Here is a 24,148-nt window from a genome sequence, read left to right on the forward strand (position 1 = left end):
CATGGGGGGGCCTAGTTGCCCTCCAATCACTTTCGACTATTTTAAAGGGCACTAGCAATTTCAATTTCCAATCGAATGAGCCCTTTTTGAAGTTTCTACGACGAAGCTTTTTATAAAAACCTTATATGCCCCCAGGGCATAACTTACAACCCTTGCCCTGAGGGCTGTGGGGGAGTTTCCTCCTCAAAAACATAATTTCTATCTGGAAATCCACAACACTGAACAAAATTGTTATCTAAAAGTTTTGATTGGATGTGTTTGTGGAAAAGGTGGGCGAGAGAGGGGTGCTAGTTGCCCTCAAATCACTTTCGACTATTAAAAGGGGCACAAGACCTTTGAATTTCCAACAGAATGAACCCTTTTTCAAGTTACTACGACAGAGATCTCAATAAAAACTTATATACCCCCAGGGTATAACTTATAACCCTTGCCCTGAAGACTGTAGGGGGAGTGTCCTGCTCAAAGGTATAACTTCCTGAACTTTAACTGTGTGGAACAAAATGGCTATCTCAAAATTTTGATTGAATGTGTTAGGGAAAATGGTTGGCATGGAAGGGGTGTTAGTTGCCATCCAATTACTTTCGACTATTAAAAAGGGAACTAGCCCTTTCAATTTCCAATTGAATTAGCCCTTTTTGAAGTTTCTACAACAACGCTTTCTATAAAAACCTTATATGCCCCTAGGGCATAACTTACAACCCTTGCCCTGACGGCTGTGGGGGGAGGGGGTTGTCATCCTTAAGGACTTAATTTCCAAAACTTTCAACTACATTGACTAAAATGGCTATCTAAAAATCATGATTGGACGTGTCTGGGAAAAAGGTGGGCGTGAGATGGGGATTAGTTGCCCTCCAGTACCTTTCGACTGTTACAAATAGGCACTAGCCCTTTAAATTTTCAATCGAATGAGCCCTTTTTCAAGCTTTCTACGACAACGATCTTCAATAAAAACCTTGTATGGTCCCGAGGGCATAACTTATAACCCTTGCCCTGAACGACTTTGGAGGGAAGTGTCGAGCTCAAAGGTATATTTTCCATTTGGGCTTTAAACTGCGCTGGAACAAAATAGCTATCTCAAAATTTTGATTGGATGTGTTTGGGGAATTGGTGGGCTTGGATGGGGTGTTAGTTGCCTTTCAATCATTTTCGACTATTAAAAAGGGCACTAGCCATTTCAATATTCCAATTGAATGAGTCCTTTTCGAAGTTTCTACGACAACACCTTCTATAAAAACCTTATATGCCCCCAGGGCATAACTCACAACCTCTTACCCTGAGGGCTGTGGGGCGGGAGGGGGTTGTCATCCTCAAAAAACTAATTTCTCTGAGACATACAACTACGCTGAACAAAATGGCTATCTCAAAATTTTGATTGGATGTGTTTGGGGAAATGGTGGGCAGTGGAGAGGTGGTGTTAGTTGCCTTCCAATCACTTTCGACTATTAAAAAGGGCGCTAGCCCTTTAAATTTCCAATCTAATGAGCCTTTTTCGAAGTTTCTATGACAATGCCTTCTATAAAGAACCCTTATATGCCCCCAGGGCAGAACTTGCGACCCGTACCCTGAGGGTTGTGGGGAACTGACCTCCTCAAAAACATATTTTCTATCTGTAAATCAACTACGCTGAACAAAACGGCTATCTCAGAATTTTGATTGGATGTGTTTCGGGAAATGGTGGGCGTGGAAGGGATGTTATTTGCCTTCCAATCACTTTTGACTATTAAAAAGGGCAGAAGCGACTCCAATTTCCAATGGAATGAGCCCCCTTCGTAGTTTCTACAACAACTTCTTCGACACGAAGTGCCCTGGTCTAAAGGCAAAAAAAATAATAAATAATATATTGTACCAACATCCTTCTATATGCCCCCAGGGCAAAACTTAAAACCCTTGCCCCGAGGACTGTGGGGGAGTGTCCTCCTCAAAAACATGTTATCTATCTGGAAATCAACTACACTGAACAAAATGGCTATCTCAAAATTTTATTTGGATGTGTTTGGGGGAATGATGGACGTATTTGGGGGTTAGTTGCCCTTCAATCACTTTCGACTATTAAGAAGGGCAAGCCACTTGAATTTCCAATCGGATGAGCCCTTTTCAAAGTTTCTACGACGATTCGTTCGATACAAAGTGCCCTGGTATGGAAAAAAAAAAATACATTGTGCCAACATCGTTCTTTAATAGGGCTCAAAACCCGTATGCCTTCCCAAGGCCAGAACGTAATTTGCACTTTACGGAAAAAAATACAGATGAATTTGAATTGTCAGTTTAATATACATATACTGATATTTAGTAATCAAAATGTTAATATTATTTACATTTTTAAAGTTACAAAAGTAAAAAATTTAAAACCAAGAAACCAGTTTAAAACCAAGAAAAAAATGAATAATACATTGTGCCAACATATTTTTTTAACGATTTCGATATCACCTTTATTTTAGCACTAAAACAAAAAAAATTATGTTTTTGATGTTGAGGTTGATTTTGTGGAAGTAAAATTCGTCTTTCCAGATAAAGGTGTACAACAACAAAATTGATGATCAAAAATAGTGTACTAGATCATGGTGATTATGAAAATCACCTTTATTTGAATTTAAAACTTTCATTTAAATATTCCACTAGTTTCTTAATCTGGCACAATCAATTAAAAAAACTGAGAATTGCAAAAACATTTCCTTATGACATTTTAAATGCATTGAGCATTTACTAGTTTAGCATGTTAATCTTAGAAAAATTAAACCAGATTAGATTTACTTACATTTTTTTAGGTTGAACGACAAATATTTAGCAAACTAATCTTAAACTTTAAATTGTGTATATCAATTGTATCAGGTAAGAAAAAACAGTGGAAGGGCTAGGAAAGGTCGTTTTGGGAGAGAAAGAAGCAGACTCAGTGAATGAAGCTATTTGATCAAGGAAGCCTGAAGATGTCCTAGCAGTTACTAGGAATCCTGTCCGTAAGTCATACAGGTCTAGCTTCACAAACAAGATATTTATTAAGCAGTACTTGTCTTCGTTATCACATGTGAAACAAAGTCAGAGGCGAGTATCTTCCTGTTTATCTTAAAACTTCAAATTTGATTGTGTCTTTTTTTCTACACCATTTATCTTTGACTTAATGAAAAAGAAGGAAGACAGTTTCAAGGTTAGAACGAAAGACTTTGAAAATACACCAAGAGTGGTTTGTGGAAAGAGAAATGATGACTTGTCAGGAGCAATGATGACAAAAATTCTTGCTGAAACTGCGGATCTACATGCTGCTGATGTAGTTTACCAGACGTCCTGCCACTCAAACTTTCTAACAGAACGTAGGACCCCCAACAAGTATAATAGTCTAACGAAACGTTAAATCTCCATAAAGTATAGCTGAATTCCTTCACTGCTTGGAAAACAAATATCTGACCGACCACAGAACTTGAATCTTAACCAGGCGTTCGAGAAAATTGTTGAGTTTTTTTCAGGCTAATGATGAGGAACAACTAACACTAAATGATCTTGTTAGCATAATGAACGAACTCATGAGCGATTCTGAGGATTCTTGATATGATAAAAAATACAAGAACAAGAAGATAGATATTAGTGAAAGAATCGTATTTGCAGAGATAAAAGGCAGACAGAACGTCATTACTCTAAGAGACACAGCTCATGCCATTCTCCGCGAGTATTACTTAAAGCTAAAAAATGTCGATGCGGAACTGGAGAAGGAAGCTAGGATCCGTCGGACAAGAAATAATGGATACCATGACAAGGGGAAAACGTCAAGATGTACATATTCAATAAAAAGTGGTGGCCTTAACACTTGCTAATAAAGCTGCACCAGTTATTATTGGACGGTCAATTATCGTTGATGTTTCAGTGGCTGGTGACAATTTCTGTGACAATTGCTGGTGACAATTGTGTTAACCACCTCCGTCACTTTTTGAAGCAATCAGACCTCCACGATTAGCTGATAAGCCTTCCATAATCGATACAATATGGTACCTAATTGCAGAGGTCAATTTCAACCCTCATCCAGTTACGTCATCTCAAATTCATGGAGAAAGTTACAGTAACTGCTTCGTATGTTTAGTCTAAAGTTCTCCCTCCACCAGTGATGCTTGCAGCTTCCACTCATTTCGAGTTTATTTGCAACTTAGATCATGGAACACCCTGGGATGTAATCTCGACCCTACCCAGTTCGGTAATTCAGAATAGACTATATTGCTCTATTTTTGGTGAACTCCCAGCTGCCCCCAACTCTCTCATTGCAGTTTTCAGTTTTCCACTGTAACTGCGAAACCGACTGCTCAAATATGCGATCCACTTGCAAAAGAAATGGCATGAAATGCACCTGGGCCTGTGGACCTTGCAAAGGAAAAAGTTGTGCTAGCTGAACTGGGTTTCTCGGAGTTGATGATCTGGAAGATAACGAAAACCTATGAATATTGATATTTCGATTGTTTATCACATTTGTATAGTGTATAACTTTTAATTGTTAGTTAAAACATCGAATTGGGTGATAGTTGTCATTCTACGTTTTAAGAGCGGTTACTTTCAGATTAAAACTCTGATTAAATATTAAAATGAAAGTTTTAATTTTACGTTCAAATAAAGGTGACTTTCATAATCCCCCTGATCTTGTACAATGTTCTAGACATCAATTTTGCTGTTGTACGCCTTTATATTTAAAAACGAATTTCACCCCCTCAAAGTCAACCTCAATCTCAAAAAACCTAATTTATAGTTTTACGTCCAAATAAAGGTGATTTTTATAATCACCGTGATCTGATACCTTATTCTAGACATCAATTTTGTTGTTGTACGGCTTTACATGGGAGCACGAATTTCACCTCTTTAAAATCAACCTCAACCTAAAAAAAAAAACAAGTTTCAATTTTAGGATAAATAAATAAAAGTTCAAACAGGGATCAAATCCTTTTAATAGACATTGATTTTTACAAACAGTGATAAAATTTCACAAAAATACTAGATATTTCGGTCACATATGCAGTGACTGTCATCAGTAGTAAAACTAAACTAAAACAATTAAAAACAATAGTTTATATATGAAATAAAATAAAACTACATATTATTTAATAATATTATTCTTTTCAAAGCAGAAGCGGAAGATAGTCTCTTTGACCTTCTTGGATCCAGTTCATTAGCTTTGAATGAACAAACACTTGGACAGAAGTGAACTACATTAGGGGAATTGAACTTTACTCTGTCAGATTTTAATAAATTATCGTAGATAGAGTTCAAACCAAATTCACCTATGTCACAATTTAAAGCTATATTCCTGGATAAAATTTTCTTAATTTAAAAAATTTCACGAAAATTTTGCTTGGAATCCCGGTCCCTAGAAATCAAAGAGACATTGTCGAACAAAATAAAATGGTCTGGAAAATTAAAAATATGCTCCGAAAGGGCTGTAGTGAAATCGTCAGACTTGGAATCTTGCTTTAAAGCCGATGAAATAGAATCTTTATACTGTATATGTGGTCTCCGAAATTACCTGTGTCATATTTAATTTTAGGTTCAAATAAAAGTGATTTTCATAATCACCTTTGTCTATTACACAGTTGTAGGCATCAATTTTGTTCTGGTACGCCTATATATGGAAACACGAAATTCGCCCCCTCAAAATCAATGTCAACCTAAAAAAACATATTCGTGAAATAACTAGATGAGCAAACTTTGCATATTTGGAATCGGCACATTTTTTTTCGTCGGGTAGTCAAAGAACCTTTTCTCTTGCAATTTGTTCCCGGTCAAACTGTTCCCTTCCTGGAATAAAATTAATCTCTAGCGGTACACGGAAAACTGGTACAATTTAATTCAAAGCGTTGGCAACGCTGGATAGCGCACACACATATTTACTTAACTAGACAGTCCGTATTATACTAACTAAAATTAACTACGTTTCTTTTTAAAAGTCAAACAAAGTTTTTCCCAAGCAGTATATAATGTATAAAAGATGTCCCAAAGTATGTTGAATAGTATTAGAAATTGATTGATTTGAACTTATTCTCCATTACACTGTTAAAGACTTATTAAAATACGCTTGCTTTCCTACATATTTTTTAAGACGAAATGTAATGATCCCCCCTGTTCTCTTTTCAGGAGTCATGCTCCAAAATTGGAATAACAGTCAAAGAATATGAAAGACTTTTTGAATTATATAAGAGAAAGCAGGGCTTTCCCGAAAAAGCGGGTAAATCTCAGGAATTACTTCGTTTGGCCTGGGATTGGAGAAGGATAAACTCGTCTCTTAACAAGGTTTTTACATGTTTGTGTTTTGTTGATTTTTCCTCATAAAATGTATAAGGAGTGAATTATTTATAATATAAAGTGCATAATATATGCGTAATACAACTGTAATATAAAAATAAACTTAAATTATATAATACAAAACATATAAGGAAATTATTTTCTTATATAAAATTTGGTTTCTTTTGTTTATTTTGCTTTTGTTGCGTGCGGTGATGACGGAAGGAGACTTGCTAATCTCTACAATCTGAATGCTTGTAATAATTTTTGTATAAACCGTTTTTCCAAATTATTTTTTCGTGAAAAGAATTTTGTTGATCACCTAATCAGTAAAAATGCCAATTTTAAATTTATAGCAGTGCGTGAATAAGAAGCATTTATTTCTTAAATAAAAATTTTATTCTTATTTTATATATTTTATTATTTTCAAACACAATTTTAAAACAAATTGTTTCGACTTGTCTTAGAATTGACCTTTTTAAAAAGAAAATATTAAAAAAATAAATTAAAAAATTTCAACAGACTTTCCTCTATTTTTGTGCCTTCTAACCATACCTTTAGACAAAATTAGTGAATTTTTTGAAAATTGTCAGAAAAGGGAGAATAGCAGTAACACAAAGAGGGGTGAATAGATATGTAATATAAATGCAATAAAACAATAATGATAAAGTAAATATATGAAATAAATGGAAAAGGTGTCATAAATAAGGGATATCTAAGGCAATTAAGAAAAGACAATGCTAATACGTACCTAAATAGCTTTTCTCTGAACACTTAAAGAAAAAACATAAATTGTGAAATGTTGTAGAATTCTCTCTCAATCTGAAAATATAAATATTTTTCTTCTTCGAAAGTTTTTCGCTGAATTAGTCGGAGCCTTTAATCTTTCGAGCTTCTTCCTAAAAGCAGCACAATTTCTCCCACTCTCTCTTTTTGTTTTTCTAGTTTTTTAATTATCAAACTTTCATATCGTCTAGATCCTTTTCCCATTGATACGATCAGCCCGACAGTGTTCAAATTTTTCGGATTATCGCATCTATAGCACATGCAATCCATATACAACCACTGGACGAGTGATGCTTTCAGAACCTTGTGTTCAAATGGTGCCAAGAGATTTCCTAGCCGATGATTTTGACGATGAAGCTATTAGTTTCAGAAGTGCTTTTGTTGCAAAACAAGGTAAACGATTTCGTTTTAAGATCTGTTTTTTGCTAATTCTGCTCTTTTTGGCCATTAATTCAGGAAATGAAATCTATGAAACTTTATCTTGTAGTTGGTAAGCATGAACCTCAAAACCTGTTTTTGAATGGTGCCTCTCCTGTTTTTATTTTAATGTTTTGAGCTATTAAAGCCTAAGGTGCACACGTAGGGGGTGAAGTTTTTGGTCAACACCTCCTTCCACCTCCAAAATTTTAAAAATTATCTGCTAAAATTGTTTTCTGTTTTTCATATTATTTTTACTATTTTGAATTTGACCACTAAAATTCAACAAAATACTACCGCTTTACAGAATGAACTCCTGTGCATGTATCTTATTGACAGGTAAATTCTGGGGGCAGATCAGGAGTTAAGGCCCCTAAAATATACAGGCCAATTAATGAAATTTTCGATGTGACTTTTTACACAGCATAGTATATAGAGTATGTTCACCAGATATTTCTTCTAAACAAAACACATTTATCGCCAAATTAGTGTCACCAGTGTGAGATTAATCATCTTTGTCTTAAAACTCCATGTTATAACGCTTATTATTGGCTATTTACTCTTTTCCGTCTTTTAACATCGTGACTTGACCTATCTTTCTACTTCTTATTATTAGAACACCAGAATCTAAAAAAATAAAGAGAAGGTATGATCATGCTAGGTTTTCCAGTGCCCCCATAAAATTGCTGAACCGGTATGGAACCGCCCGCTTTTACTCACTATCTAGTTTTCTAGTACTTTTCTATCAAGAAAATCTGTCGCTTTCTATACTTACCTTATCTTGAAGTCTTTCAAACTAATTGGTAGTAAAAAGAAACTATCATTGGATAATTTTTCTCACCAAAGAGTAGGGAAAACTGATAATAAAGCAAACTCAAGTTCATCTCTCAGAAATAAATATAACCACGCTATCTAATGTTACCAATTAAATTCTTAAAGCTAGCCTATTTTCTCTGTACTGAGCTCTAAATGTGTTCTAATTACTATGTAAATTAGTGCCCTAACTGTTTTATAATACAAAAAAAAATAATCTGCATACTTTTAAAACAATTCAAGATGGATCTGAATAAACATAGATCTTTAATTGAAGTCATGAAGTCAAACTTCTAGGAGCTAAAACTAAGATTTTTTTTTTAATCTCCTGGCTCTGCGGGGTAGAGCTGTAATGCTTAGGGGTGCTTGTAGTTTGAAGTCGTTTTGTACCCACGTTTGGGCACCTCTTCTCTTTTCTCTTTGGCATTTTCTTCTTATCTACCATACTTCCCAATTTCTTTTTTTCCTCTTCTCTTCCATATTCTTCCAATTTTTCTCTACCCGTTCCCTGTTTCATATTCTTTGGTATCTTCTTCTTTTCTGGCTTACCCTCTGAATTTTCTCTCTTCCATACTTTTGGGTATGAGTTTGGCATTAATTGGCTTTCATGTTTGTTCGTATGTTCTTTAGCTATTGGCTGTAACTTAGTCGACACCAATAATGGTGTCGGTGTCAATAATGGTGTCTGGTCAGGATGTGGTATTTAAAAGGGTGTTTACAAAGTTCTCACTTGTGTAGTGTTCTACTCCTCAACTAGGAAAATTTCTGGCAGGTGAGCCATGCCAAGTAATGGCAATAAGAAAATTTTAACTAGATGTCTTTGACCCTTATTCCCCCCAAACTGATCATATGGTATAATCTTTAGCTATCCCAGTCCTTAATTTTTAACAAAGAAAAGAGAAGAAAAGCGAAATTGGGGTTTTATAAGGCCAACGAAAATAGTGGATGCAACAAAAAGGGTATTTCGAGAAGACAACTCCTGTCCTTTTTCAGCAATGTAAGAGAAAGTCTCTAAAAATCAAGTTCAAATTTTCTGAGTGGAAATGGGAACAATTTAGATGAGAAAAAAGAGAATAAAATAAATAAAAAGACAAAAAACAAACAACGACAAAACATATCAAAACGAAACGCAAACTCAAACTGAAATAATTAAAAAGCTAACAGTGCGGAATACAAGCTACAGGTAAAAAAAAAAAAAAAAAACAATAAACCCAAAAATATTTTGAAAGCATGTGAAAATGAGCAGATTTTTCAGTTTTTAAGCAACTTTAGATCATTATTTGAGTAAAAGTCTAAATACTATCATAATTCTGGCTCAGTGAATGAACACACCAGAATAAAATGAATCCAATTATATAAGTATCTTGTCCTCTTGGTGGATGCTAAAGATGTAGGCATCTCGCAAAGTTACCTGTTTCACAGAGAGTATGAACCATAAGACAGATGAAATGCCAAAGCATAATGTCAGCATCAAAAGTTACAGGCACTGGACAGTCGCTAATTAGTCACTAGAAGGAGAAATTAGGTCTAGAGACTAGGGCTAGAAGAAGGAGATTAACCTTTAGAAATTTGGATGCTTGTCTCTGTAATTAGAATCCCTGGCTTAAAACAAAACAAATAGAAAATTCCTGTAAATCGTAATCATAGGCAACGCAATCGCGATGCCTAAGTAAAGAACAATGTTAGCACAATTTATTGTTTAATTTACCCAAAACGAACAGAAATTACAATAAAAAACCAAGTCAAACTCAAAACGAGCAGAAATCAACATGAGTAGGGCTCGAAACCCCTATTCCTTCCCAAGGTCAGAACATAATTTGCACTTTACTGAAAAAAATACAAATGAATGTGCATTGTCAGTTTAATATGCATATACTGCTATTTATTAATCAAAATCATAATATTATTTGATTTACTAAGTTATAAAAGTAAAAACATTTATATCTTTTTCAGTAAAGTGCAAATTATGTTCTGGCCTTGGGAAGGCATAGGGGTTTTGAGCCCTGCTCATGTTAATTTCTGCTCGTTTTGAGTTTGACACGGTTATTTATTGTAATTTCTGTTCGTTTTGGGTTTTATTTATTTATCGATTCTGATTTGTGGTAGTTTCACCCTTGGTAGATAATTTTATTTTATTTTTGCTTATTTTTAGTTTAATGGAATTCTTTACTTTTCTTTGAAAAACTTATTTTGTGGAAAAAGTTTTTTTTTTAATTAATACTAATAACAAGACACATGGTGTTTAGTTCCCTGTTGGTACGCTGGAAAAAGGTGTGAAAAAAGGATAAAACGGGTGAATTTTTATTGATCAAATACGAATAAAACAAAACTAATGAGAGTACATCGTGACTGAGAAAACGTTTAGAACTTACTTCTTATATCTAAAAATAGTAAAAACTCTTTGTTTACCCAGAAACTCATTTATTATAGATAAGATTATAAAAAAACTAAAATTATAGATATTATAAAAAAAACGAAGTACAAATTAGCCTACTCTGATCCATAGCCAATCTACTGTGGAGTTCCCCAGGGAACAATTTTGGGCCCTCTACTTTGCTTGGAGATGGTAAATGAGTTGGCAAATGATTAGTCCGATCGCATTAAGTTCGTTGATGATTCATCCGTACTGGAGCTGGGTGAAAAGAGTGTTTCAATCGAGGCAGACAAAATAATGGCGAGTTTATGACGCCAAGTTGAGGAGGGCAAAAGGATCGTCAGTTGGGAAAATGACTCGTATTAACTTATTTTTTTCTGAGGGGCAACTCATCCCTTACTTTACAGAAAGTTTCAGGTTACAGCATCATGGATATCAAACTCTTAGGAATATTTCACAAATGACCTGAAGTGGGAAAAACAGACAAAGGAGATAGTCAAACGGGCAAACTTGGGTATCCTTTCTTTAAAACTCCTTACTCGTCAAAAGCAACTAACCCCCCTCTCACGCCCACCATCTAAAAATAGTGAAAACTCTTTATTTACCAAGAAACCCATTTATTATAGATAAGATTTTATTGAATAGAGACTCATATAAATAATATATAAGAAAAATATATAAAATACATAAGAAACTCATTAGATATAGGTAAGATTTTATTGCAAAAGCCTTTGGGTCATAGTAACACACAAAATAAATAAAAAAGCCGAAAAATAAAGCACAACCTCAAATCATAGACAACGCAATCGCGCTGCCTACGTAAAGAACGATGTTGGCACAATGTATTTATTTTTTTTTTTCTTTAGACCAGGGCAACTAACCCCTCGCTCACGCCCACCTTTTCCCCAAACACATCCAATCGAAATTTGGAGATAGCCATTTAGTTCAACGTAGCTGAAATTTGTGAAAATTAGGTCGTTGAGGATGACAACCCTCCCCCACAGCCCTCAGGGCAAGGGTTATAAGTTATGCCCTGGGGGCATATAAGGTTTTCATAGAAAGTGCTGTCGTAGAAACTGCAAAATGGGCTCATTCGATTGGAAATTGAAATGGCTTGTGCCCTTTTTAATAGTCGAAAGTAATTGGAGGACAACTAACCCCATCTCTCACGCCCACCATTTCCAGTGTAGTTGGAAGTTCTGGAATTTAGGTCTATGAGGATGACCCCCCCCCCCCCCCCCGCCCGCAGCGCAAGGGGGGTAAGTTATGCCCTGGGGGCAAATGAAGTTTTTATAGAAGGAGTTGTCGTAGAAATTTCAAAAAGGGCTCATTCGATTGGAAATTGAAAGGGCTAGAGCCCTTTTTAATAGTCAAAAATGATTAAAGAACAACTAACCCCCTTCTCACGCCCACCTTTTCCCCAAACACATCCAATCAAAATTTTGAGATATTCATTTTGTTAACGTAGTTGAAAGTTCTGGAAATTAGGTCTTTGAGGATGACAACCCTCAGGGCAAGGGTTATAAGACAAGGGCAAGGGCCCTGGGGGCATATATGGTTTTGTAGAAAGTTTTGTCGTAGAAACTTCAAAAAGGGCTCATTTAATTGGAAATTGAAAGAGCTAGTGTACTTTTTAATAGTCGAAAGTGAATGGAGAGCAACTAACCCCCCTCTCATGCCCGCTATTTAAAATAGTAAAAACTCTTTATTTACCAAGAAACTCATTTATTTTAGATAAGATTTTATTGAATAGAGACTCATATAAATAATATATAAGAAAAATATATAAAATATATAAGAAACTCATTAAATATAGGTAAGATTTTATTGCAAAAGCCTTTGGGTCATAGCAACACACAAAATAAATAAAAAAGCCGAAAAATAAAGCACAACTTTAAATCATAGACAGCGCAATCGCGCTGCCTAAGTAAAGAACGATGTTGGCACAATGTATTTTTTTTTCTTTAGGCCAGAGCAACTAACCCCCCTCTCACGCCCACTTTTTCCCCAAACACATCCAATCAAAATTTTGAGACAGCCATTTTGTTCAACGTAGTTGAAAGTTCTGAAAATTGGGACTTTCTAACACCCCTTCCACGCCCACCATTTCCCAAATCACATCCAACCAGAATTTTGAGATAGCCATTTTTTTCAATGTAGTTGAAAGTTTTGGGAATTATATCTTTGAGCAGGAAAATCCCCCCACAGTCTTCAGGGCGGGGGTTATAAGTTATGCTCTGGGGGCATATAAGGTTTTTATTGAAAGGTCTGTCGTAGGAACCTCAAAAAAGGCTTATTCGATTGGAAATTCAAAGGGCTAGTGCTCTTTATAATAGTCGAAAGTGATTGGAGGGCAACTAACCCCCCTCTCACGCCCACCTTTTCCCCAAACCCATCCAATCAAAATTTTGAGATAGCCATTTTGTCCAATGTAGTTGAAAGTTTTGGAAATTAGGTCTTTAAGGGTGACCCCCCCCTCCACAGCCCTCGGGGCAATGGTTGTAAGTTATACCCTGGGTGCATATGAGGTTTATATAGACAGAGTTGTCGTAGAAACTTCAAAAAGGGCTTATTCGATTGGGAATTGAAATGGCTACTGCCCTTTTTAATAGTCGAAAGTAATTGAAGGACAATTGACCACTCTCTCATGCCCACCATTTCCCCAAAACACATACAATCAAAATTTTGAGATAGCCATTTTTTATATGTATTTGAAAGTTCTGGAAATTAGGTCTTTGAGGATGATAGCCCCCCCCCCCACAACCGTCAGCGCAAGGTTAGGCTGTAAGTTATGCCTTGGGGGCATATGAGGTTGTTATAGAAGGAGTTGTCGTAGAAACTTCAAAAAGGGCTCATTCGATTGGAAATTGAAAGGGCTAGCGCCCTTTTTAATAGTTAAAAGTGATTGGAGATCAACAAACCCCCCTCTAACGCCCACCAGTTTCCCAAAAACATCCTATAAAAATTTTGAGATATTCATTTTGTTCATCGTAGTTGAAAGTTCTGGAAATTAGGTCTTTGAGGATGACAACCCTCAGGGCAATGGTTATAAGGCAAGGGCAAGGGCCCTGGGGGCATATATGGTTTTGTAGAAAGTTTTGCCGTAGAAACTCTCTCTCTCTCTCTCTCTCTCTCTCTCTCTCTCTCTCTCTCTCTCTCTCTCTCTCTCTCTCTCTCTCTCTCTCTCTCTCTCTCTCTCTCTCTCTCTCTCTCTCTCTCTCTCTCTCTCTCTCTCTCTCTCTCTCTCTCTCGCTCTCTCTCTCTCACTCTCCCCCATTCTTTTATTCAGACATTCACTCTGTATATATTTCATTTTATGAACTATATTCTTTGGTAAATCAAAGTGCGTCAGCTGAATCATAGCTAGTATAATCTGTGGCTTAAATCGAATTAAGTCTAGTCTTATTTGCAGGGACACTGTGTTTACACTGTGAGTCCGATCGAATTTGAAATAGTTTCTGCGTTTGTAAGGCTCGTTATCCCATTCCTAGGGATATTCAGAATCAGAAGAGCTTTAAAGGACACCCTAGACGGTCAATCATTTTGATCGAAAGATTCCGTCAATCGATTGATTTAAGCATGATTAACCGTCTAAGAACCTGTTTGACGCTTGAGTCAAGCGTTGACGGTGATTGATAAAAAGTTTGAATGACTCAATCGGTTAACGAGGTTGATTGACCGTCTAGACTAGTTTTGTTCAAATATTGCGTCAGTCACACGCCAACAATAATGGAAGATATACTGGAAGAAAGCAAAAATGCACAGCGCGAGTTTATTTTTTTATTAATACCGGGATCACCCTGAGCTATGGAAAGTTAAAAGTAAAGACTATTTTAACCAAAATAAAAAAAGTGCAGTAATTGTCAGGATATTACAGGTGGTAAAGACATTAAAACCAGATTATACAGTTCCCGAACTAAAAAAGAAAAATAATTGTTTTAAGAACGAATTACAATCGTGAATACAAGGCGATCAAGCAAAAAAAAAGAAGTTTGTAGCGTCAGCAGATGACATCCCACAACCTTCCCTGTGGTACTACAATGACCTTGCATTCATTAGGGATCAGATTGAAATTACTGTACTAGCAATAGAAACTTGATTATTTTGTGGGTGGCGTTTACCCCTCCCCCCGGAAACACCCCCCCCCCCCAGCGGAGAACCTCCTTTCGGAAAATAACCCCACCATGCGGCTAGTTGGTCTCTAATCCCTTTGCACTTAAAAAAAAAAAAAAGATTAGAACTCTCAATTTCTGATCTAATGAACACACTCCAAAGTTTCTGCGATCATGAGGTGGAGGAAAGGATGAGGAAGGGGGAGTACCCCACCCCTCCTCTACAGAATGTATTCTGCTCATTTTGGGGTTTAATGTTACTCTTCACTTTCATAATAACAGCGTAGACTAGAATTATTCCCAGAAATTATAAGGGAGTAGATATCAATTTCACAGTTTCGATGCGTTTTTTTAAGTTTCTGTTCCGCCTCCCAAAATAAATTTTGTTGGAAAATACCCTTTTGCTAGGGTTTTGATGGAAACTTTTCCACGGAGGAGGGGATTATCGGAATGAATTTAAAAATCAACAAAAATCAAAGTGTTTTTGCAAATTAAAGTATGCTAAGAAAAAGTTTTAACCTGAGTTTTTCGGTGGAATTTTCAGCTAGAATGGAATCGTCTGGGAAAATTTCCCCGTTGAGGGAGGGGGAGAACATTTTACGTTAACAGGACTTTCCATGGAAGAATTTTCCGTAGGAGAAAGGAATTTTTCTTGGAGGGGGAGTCGGATTTCGTGGTATTATTGAAAAACGATCAGAAATTAAATAAAAAAAAATTGTGTTCAAATGCAAGTAAGAACCAACATTAATACTTAAAACGAACAGAAATTATTACGTATATAAAAAGGGTTGGCCCCTCCTCAAGACCTTTCTCTTTACGTTAAAGTTTTACTTTTTGTCCCAATTCTTTAAGAACGATTCCTGGAACATAATGACCATTTAATTTGGATTATAACTCTTTTTTTTTAATTCTATACAAAACTTTGCCACCACCCGTAAAAAACTCGTAGAATTTGACAACGCTTTCGTCTTTAAAATTTTAAACAATAAGAACATGTTGGTTCCCAAAGCCAACTGTCCTTTCAAAGACAAGCTAAACGTTCTTAAACTTTATGATACCGTATGTTTTTTGCTTAATTTCGATAAGTTTTCGTAGATATTTTTCTCTTCTTTCATATCAATTTGGCGCCCGCTACTGCCAAAAATTGCAGAATTTCATATGGCAGTTATTTCAACAAAAATGGATTTGTGATTGTAAGTTTTATGATTCTTGTGGTATGTAAATTCATTTTTATCCCTTTCCTTAGCACTTCTCAATGAAACTAGAAAAAAAAACTCAAATAAAATTCTCAAGTTTGAACACCTTATTTTCTGTGCGTGTGTGTGTGGGGGGAGGGGAGGGTATTTTCCAGGGGGGTAAACCTCTAGAATCAATTATTCAGTCCATTTTGAAATTAGGATGGCCGGGTAAACAAGAACTCATCGCTTTGGACAAGTGCGTGATACAGCAAGATGAGCGGATTAAGTTAGGTGCTTTCTTTCTCCCCTCATTGGCACATTTCCAAGATGATTTCCTCAACCACAGCACCATTTTTTCTATGCTACGAGTGGACTTCTTCGTTGCCTGTTGTTTAACTCGATTTCCTTCGTCCATGTCAAACTAGTCACACAGGAAATAATTATGAAAGATGGTCGAGTATTCAAGTTACTATTGCATTTATGTATGGAGGGGTATAAAATAAGATCAAGTAACACGCCAATTCTTTTGTTATTATTTCAGGGTTTTTTAATTATTTCTATCTTTTTAGCGATTTCTCATCTTGTACCACTGCTTTGACCAACGACGTTTCCTATTTTTCCTCATTAACAAAATTTAACAAAAATTTCTGTCGGAAAATAGTTTGATTTCTCGCACAAGCAGAACAAGTAATTGATAAGAAGAAGTTAATCATCTTGCAAAAGATTTTTAAAAGCTAGTCAACTTATCTGCGGAAAAAGTATTTCCTTTCTAGGCATTTCTTGACAAATTCAAATCTAGCAAATTCCTTTCTTGACAAAAGCAAATTCTAGGCCCTTCCTTTTTTAAAGTTTAGTCGCAGAGCTCTTTCGATTACCTGACTTAGTTGACATTACTAGAATAAGCTAAACAAATCCTAGTTTATTACCAAGAGCCACAAAGTATTTCATTATAACCTTGAATGTATAAAAGTTTTCTGAAAAGCCTTATTAACCTTAAAAAATGACTCACCGTGTTGAAGCTGGGTCATTGCATAAAAGTGACCTTAACCTTTCTTTTTTCAGGTCATGTCCTTGTTTCTGGAGACTATAGCCAATTGGAGCTTAGAATTTTGAGTCATTTTAGTGAGGATGAAAATTTACTACGGATATTTCATAGTAAAGGAGATGTATTTGAGCTCTTAGCTAGTCAATGGAAGCAAAAACCTGTTCATAAAGTAAGTATTCCCTTTTTGCAAGCTGTGTATCGAATCAATGGCCGAATCTCGATGCCTGGTGAGTGGTAGTGCTCCTAAATTGCTGTTGGTTTAGCATCGATGCCTGCTTTCTATAAATTCAGTTTTATTTGGGTTGTTCTCTCTCCCCCATGTCCAGTGAGCAAAACTGACGTATAGGTGTACCAATCGCTTAAGTTAGGTTCAGCAAGACATACTAAAAATTGAATACCTGAGATACAGCTTCATCCAACGGTACACTTCTGTTTGGAATGATCTTCCTAAAGAAGTATCCCATGAAATTTCTCTGATAATTCCTTCAACAGAAGGTAAAAAAGACACTTATAATCTCGAATTGGAACAAGGTAAAGGGCCAGGGGTAAAATCTCTTAAACGAAGAAAATACTATGGAGTGAAATTTCAGCTGGGCAAGTTATGTTGTTTTTTTAAATGATAAGATACTATTTAACCATTTTATACCATTCATAATGGTACAGATAATGGGAGCATGGACGTCATTGACATAGTACTGTTGGATTTGTAATTATTACTTTTATCGTTTTTGTAAATTTTTGAAATGACAAAAAATAAAATTTCAGATGTACCAGTTATTACGCTACCTCATAAACGGCAGAAGGTTACAAATAATTGCTTAGTACAATTTCTAATGGTAAAATTAAAGTGAATCAGGGGCACAGCCGTACTTTTTTTTTCTATTTTTCAAATTTTTCATTTTTAAAAATTTTCATTTTGCTGCAGGGGCTGGACCTCGTACGAATTTTACCTATCTTGGACCATCCCTTTTTGTCTTTTCTTTGTAGCCAGATCATATCGTACTTATAGAATTTAGAAGGGTAAAGCTACTAGGGGAAGGTGCACCTCCTCCACTTTAGATAGACCAAGAAAACATATATAAAACCCTTCTGAGATTCTGCCATTGAAACATTTCTGCAGGCTTCGCGCTTGTACCCTCCAAAACTCGGTGTGCCTCTATGATTTCTTACTTATTTCCAACTAGTTCGTCCACTTTTTAACTTTTTTTGATCTGGTATCACATATTTTTGTAAAAAAAAAAAAAAAAAAAAAAAAAAAAAAACAACAGAGGGGTGAACCACATACGAATTTTAACTATCTTAAACCATCTATTTGTGTCTTTCCTTTGTAAGCAGATCACATCGTATTTATAGAATTTATAAGGGTGAATAACAATAGATTACCCATATTCTCCATAATGTAGATTCCACTCACGGGAAATTAAAATCATCTCAGGTGTTTGGAAAGGGTGTCCCAAGAAGAACCCCCAGATCAAGGATCAACTTTGTTCGACCAATCCTTCTGCAATCTTGTTTGAATAAGATGCAGATTGACTTATCGCGAATAACCTGTTGGTGTGGTTTGGAGCTTTTGGAGGGGCTACTACGGTCCTCTAGTCATGCAGAATGCAAGTCCTTGTATGATTACAGTTCATTCAGGGAGTTTCAGAGGAAGGCATTGGTGAAGGTGTTGGTGCCAGCAGCGTCAAATTTGACGGTTTCTATGAAGCTACACTAAGTCAAAGGTGTTTACAAATGCAAATCCCGTAGTATGTTGGAAATCAAACAATAAATTCAAAGAGTTCTCAATAAAGCTGATGGGAAAATGTTTGAGCAAGTGACGGTTGATTTCATGGACAGAACGTGTGGCTGTATAGCTAGCATTCGAGATCATCTGCCCGATGTTCTGTTTTCACTATAGTCTCAACATCTCCTGAAGAGAATGTGTTTTGTTTGCTTCTTTCATATTAAGTAACTCGATTTATAGCTGATTCAAATCCGGCTTTCTTTTTTAGACATCCTTTATGTAATTTTATCCATAATTGGCTGCAGTATAAGATAATTGACCCCGCATTTAGTTTTATTAGACAAACATAGCAACAATAAGCGTTATCTGTTTTCGTACAACTTGACAACAACAAAAAATAAAAAATGCAACAGTTTGGCGGAAACAAACCCTATAAGTTGAAAAAGAAGATACTAAACGAATACAGTAAACAGCACATGTTTAGTCATTGTTTAAGAAAGGAGACAAGTCTTACATTGGCAACTACTAACCTATCTTGATCCTCCTGATCGTTTCGAAGTGTCTTGAATTTGGGGTCAGTATTCGCTTTCATAGTTTCGTGAGTTTGAACACATGTTATATGCTGAACAATATGGATTTCTTCAAAATTGTTCCACTGCTCAGGCTCTAATTGATTATGTAGGGTTTATCATGGCATACCACGAAATGGTTTATAAGGCTCTTTGGTATCCTCATGGACTTCGTCAAGGCCTTCAATATGATCAGTCACAACATTCTTCTGAGCAAAGATCATTATTATGGAATTTATCAACCCACTCCCAATAGTTTCAGTCGTATCTTGCAGGAAGATGGTGCTCATGGAGCTCATTCTGCTCAGCCGCCAGATAATTGTGAAGTTTCATAACGCTCAATGCTTCGGCCTCTTTATTTTAAACATAGATGAATTATACGCAGCACCAATGACCACCTACACCTAGTCCTATCACTGTCACTGATCACTATCGCTGTCATTATCACTGATAGTCCACCTGATCAGAAACACCGTAAAAAGTTGTTTGCCTTTTTTCACTGCAAGCCACAAAATCTAGATACCAGATTGCAATTTTACTCCTTTTTTTAATGACATGGCCATTTCATAAACGACTTTAATTATATTTCCTCGTAAATAGATGCCACTTTCGTGTTAATAGATTTCATTTGATATCATTATTTCTCGCTAAACCTCTGTGCCTCACAAGACCAGCCGCCTTAATAAAATGACACTGTGAACATGTTTTACAGTTCACTCCCCCGTTTCTTTCATCTTTTAATGTTCTTCTGTGTGAAGAAAGAGTTGCTCGTCTCATATTAAGATACTTAAGACCGCCCAGAAACAAGCCGCAAAAGCTACCTACAGTCTGTCCCGACTATATTCATCTATAGGTCTGTATTTTTAAACTGACCCGATTAATCATTTGTAAATTTTAGTAATCCTCAGTATGGATATTCAACATTTGCAAGAACTTTCCGAAATTCACTGTCGCACTGCTTCAGTCGATGTTCTCTCCGTCGCTCAAATCATCAATTCTGTTTCACAAACTTAAATTTGGACCTGCCAAAAACGCGTACAGTTTGATCCCAGCTTGGTCCCATCTGCCGAAGTATTTCTGTTCGGAACCACCTGTCTGTTCAAATAAATGTTTCAAATCCTCTCCCACCCTTCGTTGTCAATACCTCTCCTCTCATCAGAAACCGAATGTTTAGTGTTTGATTTTTTTTCTCTTTGTGAAGATTCTCGTATTCACTGTTTCTTTATTTGTTCGTTAATGTTCGGCCGTTTTTCTCTTTCGTAACTTGCAAAGTGTAATTATTTGACTCGCCCAAGATATGCTTCTGAGGCTTATGTTTTGGTTGTATTGAATTTTACTAAGCCGTTTAATACTAATAAATATAAATGAATGAATGAACACGGAAATTGAGCATAAAGTATATGTGCGTAGACTCTAGTGTACTATTACTGATTTTGAATTGTGCACTGCTGTTGAAGAAATGTTAAATGTCCAAAGTTGGTCTTTGACGCTTAGGAATGACGATGCCCTCTACTATTTTGATTTGTAGAGGAATTTTGTTTTTTGTATCTCTTTACAGTTTGACGTTAACAAATCATTTAAGTTAAATAAGCAAAACACAAGAATAAATGCACGTACATTAAAAAAAAAACATGAAAATTGAATTATTATCATTGAATGTCGTATGTGTATACACATATATACATAGAATTGAACCTACTATTACTGGTCTCAAAATATGTGCTGCGGGTTGCGGAATTTTAATTGTCCTTGTTCGTTCTTGAAGCGCTGGAACGACGATGCCTCTACATTAAAGCTTTAATTTTCAACTGGTTGCAAGTTTTTTAGCTTTGTATGAGAGGAAGAGCAAAGTAATGTTCTTGAAGTCTCACCAGGGGAAGATCTTAAAAGCATGCTGTCTTGTTTAAGAGTATTAGCTTAAAGAACTTTTTACACAAAATATGTTTTCAAAGAAAAGTAAAGAGCTTCATTTAACCAAAAATTAGCATAAATAAAGTTAAACAATCTTCCAAGCTTAAAACTACCATAAATGACCATTATTACATTATTACAGTAAATGACCGAGCCAAACTCAAAACAAGCAGAAACGAACATGAGTAGGGCTGACACCCCCCCACTCCATGCTTTTGAAAACCAGAACATAATTTGTACTTCACTGAAAAAAAACAAGTGAATGTGGATTGAGTGTTTAATATACATATAATGATATTTATTGCTTAAAGTCTTAATAATTTTAAATTTCTTAAGTTAAAAAATTGTTTTTAGTAAAGGGGAAATTATGTTCTGGTCTTGAGAAGACATGGGCGTTGTCAGTCCTGTCCATGTTAATTTCTGCTCGTTTGAGCTCCTTGAAGTTTCTACGACAACTCCTTTTATAGGAATTGCCTTAGTCAGAAGAAAAAAACAAGACAAAGCACATATGAAATACATTGTGTCCAAATTTCTCTTTGCTATGGCAGCGCATGGCAGCGCTCTTGTGCTGCCTATGATTTCTATTCGTTCTGGGTTTTAATTATTATAGGAATTTATTTCTGCATTCTTATATATTCTTAAACTATTTCTCATAATTTCGACCAGAAGTGTTTGGGGAAAAGAGGGCGTGGGGGTAGGTGGCTAGTTGCCCTCCTATAATTTTTTACTCTTAAAGGGGAAGAAGAAATTTCCATTTCCAATCAAATGAGTGTCCTCTAAAGTTTATACGACCACCCCTTACATTAAAACCTTATACGTTATGCCCCAGGGCATAACTTACAACCCTTGCCCCCAGAATCCGCGGGTTTGTGTCAACCCTGAAGGCCTTGTTATATGATCTTTGGACTATTTTTTGAACAAAATCACTATCGTAAAATTTCGATCGGATGCATTTAGGGAAAAGAGGACTTGCGAGGAGGCGCTCCGATCACTTTTGACTCTTAAAAAGGGCAATAGAACTTTTTATTTCCAATCAAATGAGGCCCCTCCGATATTTATACTACCATCCCTTCCATACGAAGTACCTTTGTCAGAAAAAAAAACACATTGTACCCACATTGGTCTTTACTTTGGCAGCGCTATTGTGCAGCCTATGATGTAGCCATCTCAAACAAGTTAGAGCCATCTTTGCTGTCACTACTCGTAATAATTCTAACAAGCTTTTTTAAGCTTTTCAGTTCGATCTGTTCACCGATAAAGCTAGAAATAATTCTCTACGTAAGTATAAAATGTTAAAATTCTTCAGAAAGCAGAAATGATTTGGTTGCCCACTTTATGTATTACTTGCATCAGTACCAAATATTACAGTCCTTTTGTATTATTTAATACGGATAGCTTTTTATATCCAGATTTCATCTGAAGAAAGGCAGCAAGCTAAACAGATATGCTATGGCATTATCTATGGACAAGGAGTGAGCTCTCTTGCTGATAAACTAGATGTCACTGAATCAGAAGCAAGTGAATTTATAGTGGAATTTAGAAAAGCCTATCCTATTAAGTTTCTTCTTCTTCTAAAGCTTGCGTCTGGTTTTAACAATTGGGAACAATCTATCTGAAGCAATTTGAAAGAACTCTCACTAAAAAAAAAAAAAAAACGCTAGAAGGACTAGAGGGCACTTTCTACCCCCCTCTTTTTTAAATACTTGTGGGTTAAACTGATTGCATAAATTCGTTTACCCTCAGTGGGCGTTATTGTTGAACCACTGTGTTTTTTCTAAAAATACTTTTGTTTCCAATAGTCTCTTTTAAGGAACCTGCATAAATGGGGTTTTCAAGCCCCCCATTTCCACCCCCTAATGTATAGGGACTTCTGTGAATTTCCTTTTAATTTCTTGTATTTTCCATATAGCACACCCTATTTTTTGCGTTTGTTTGGAGCTCAAATATGGGTTTTAGTTTGATGGAAATTGGCCTTACGTTTTTTAGGTGAGAATTACTATGGGTGAGTTGCAGAATTTAATGATTATTAATTATGACGATTCATTTGTTGTTATAGTATGGGCTCAATTGTTGTTATATTGTTTGTTGTTATAGTATGGGCTCAAATTATCCAGTTTGTCCATCCTTCATTAACACCATTTTATTAGAAAAGGTGATCATGCCCCCTCCCCCTTGTTGAATTTTTAGCAGAACGATTGACATTTGTGCCTTGGTTAATCAGTAATTGTGCAAGGAAACTTTCTCACGGTGAAAACGAGGGAAATCCAAACTGAGGACTGATCATTGCAAAGCGAGTAAATTCTGACAAAATAACGAGTTAAATCCAAGCTGTAGACTTATTATATTTATGAGGCTTTGAGTTTGTAGTTATTACTCATTTTAAGAGGCAACTTTTGACGTTTTGTCCCAATTCTTTAAGAAAGTGCTCATACGCAAGGGCCGTTGAATTTGAATGAGAAGTTATTTTTAAAGAACTTTCAAACTTTAGCGTAAAAACCAAAGGTTAAGGAAGGGACAGCTCCCTTCATATACGGGATAATTTCTCATTATCTTAGGTTTTAATGTTGTTCCTTTCTTTCAGTTCAAAAAAACTTGTTTCTTTCTAATTTAATTTAAAGAGTGTGTCGTGTTCTTTTAGACAAATTCAATCAAAATAATCTATATAAGTGGTTATATAATTAGATGGAAACAATGAATGGATCTATATAAAAGTACCTCCTTCGTATTTTTCTATTTCGGTATGTTTCACCTTCTGCTTCGTATTGTTTAGATTGTTGCTGAAATACTTTGCATAATCACCAGAATCAAATTCCCGGCCCTGCAGGACGTTGCCGCCTAATTCAAATTTTTTCATCTTGAATTTTTTGTCAAACTCATGAAGAGGTGTTTTATTTTTACCACGGCGGGACCTCGGATTTTTTTTTGGAGGGGGGGGGGCATATGTACATTTCGCCTGCCTCACTGTCAATAC

General features: G+C 35.8%; 1 protein-coding gene across 3 annotated transcripts in view; it reads left to right on the top strand.

Moving 5' to 3' along the window:
* The window catches only part of PolQ (DNA polymerase theta), a 214,211-nt gene that overhangs the window by 169,776 nt on the left and 20,287 nt on the right, over positions 1 to 24,148 (top strand). For all 3 annotated transcript variants that reach the window (XM_089093273.1, XM_089093272.1, XM_089093274.1), the window contains exons 21-24: positions 6,100 to 6,255; positions 7,224 to 7,425; positions 16,989 to 17,140; positions 22,587 to 22,731. In XM_089093273.1, the coding sequence (XP_088949399.1) occupies positions 6,100 to 6,255; positions 7,224 to 7,425; positions 16,989 to 17,140; positions 22,587 to 22,731 (655 nt within the window). The remainder of the gene's footprint in view (positions 1 to 6,099; positions 6,256 to 7,223; positions 7,426 to 16,988; positions 17,141 to 22,586; positions 22,732 to 24,148) is intronic.

The sequence above is a fragment of the Artemia sp. Qi Xiang Cuo genome, chromosome 8 (genome assembly GCF_049724085.1).
Source record: "Artemia sp. Qi Xiang Cuo chromosome 8, ASM4972408v1, whole genome shotgun sequence".
Classification (NCBI taxonomy): domain Eukaryota; kingdom Metazoa; phylum Arthropoda; class Branchiopoda; order Anostraca; family Artemiidae; genus Artemia; species Artemia sp. Qi Xiang Cuo.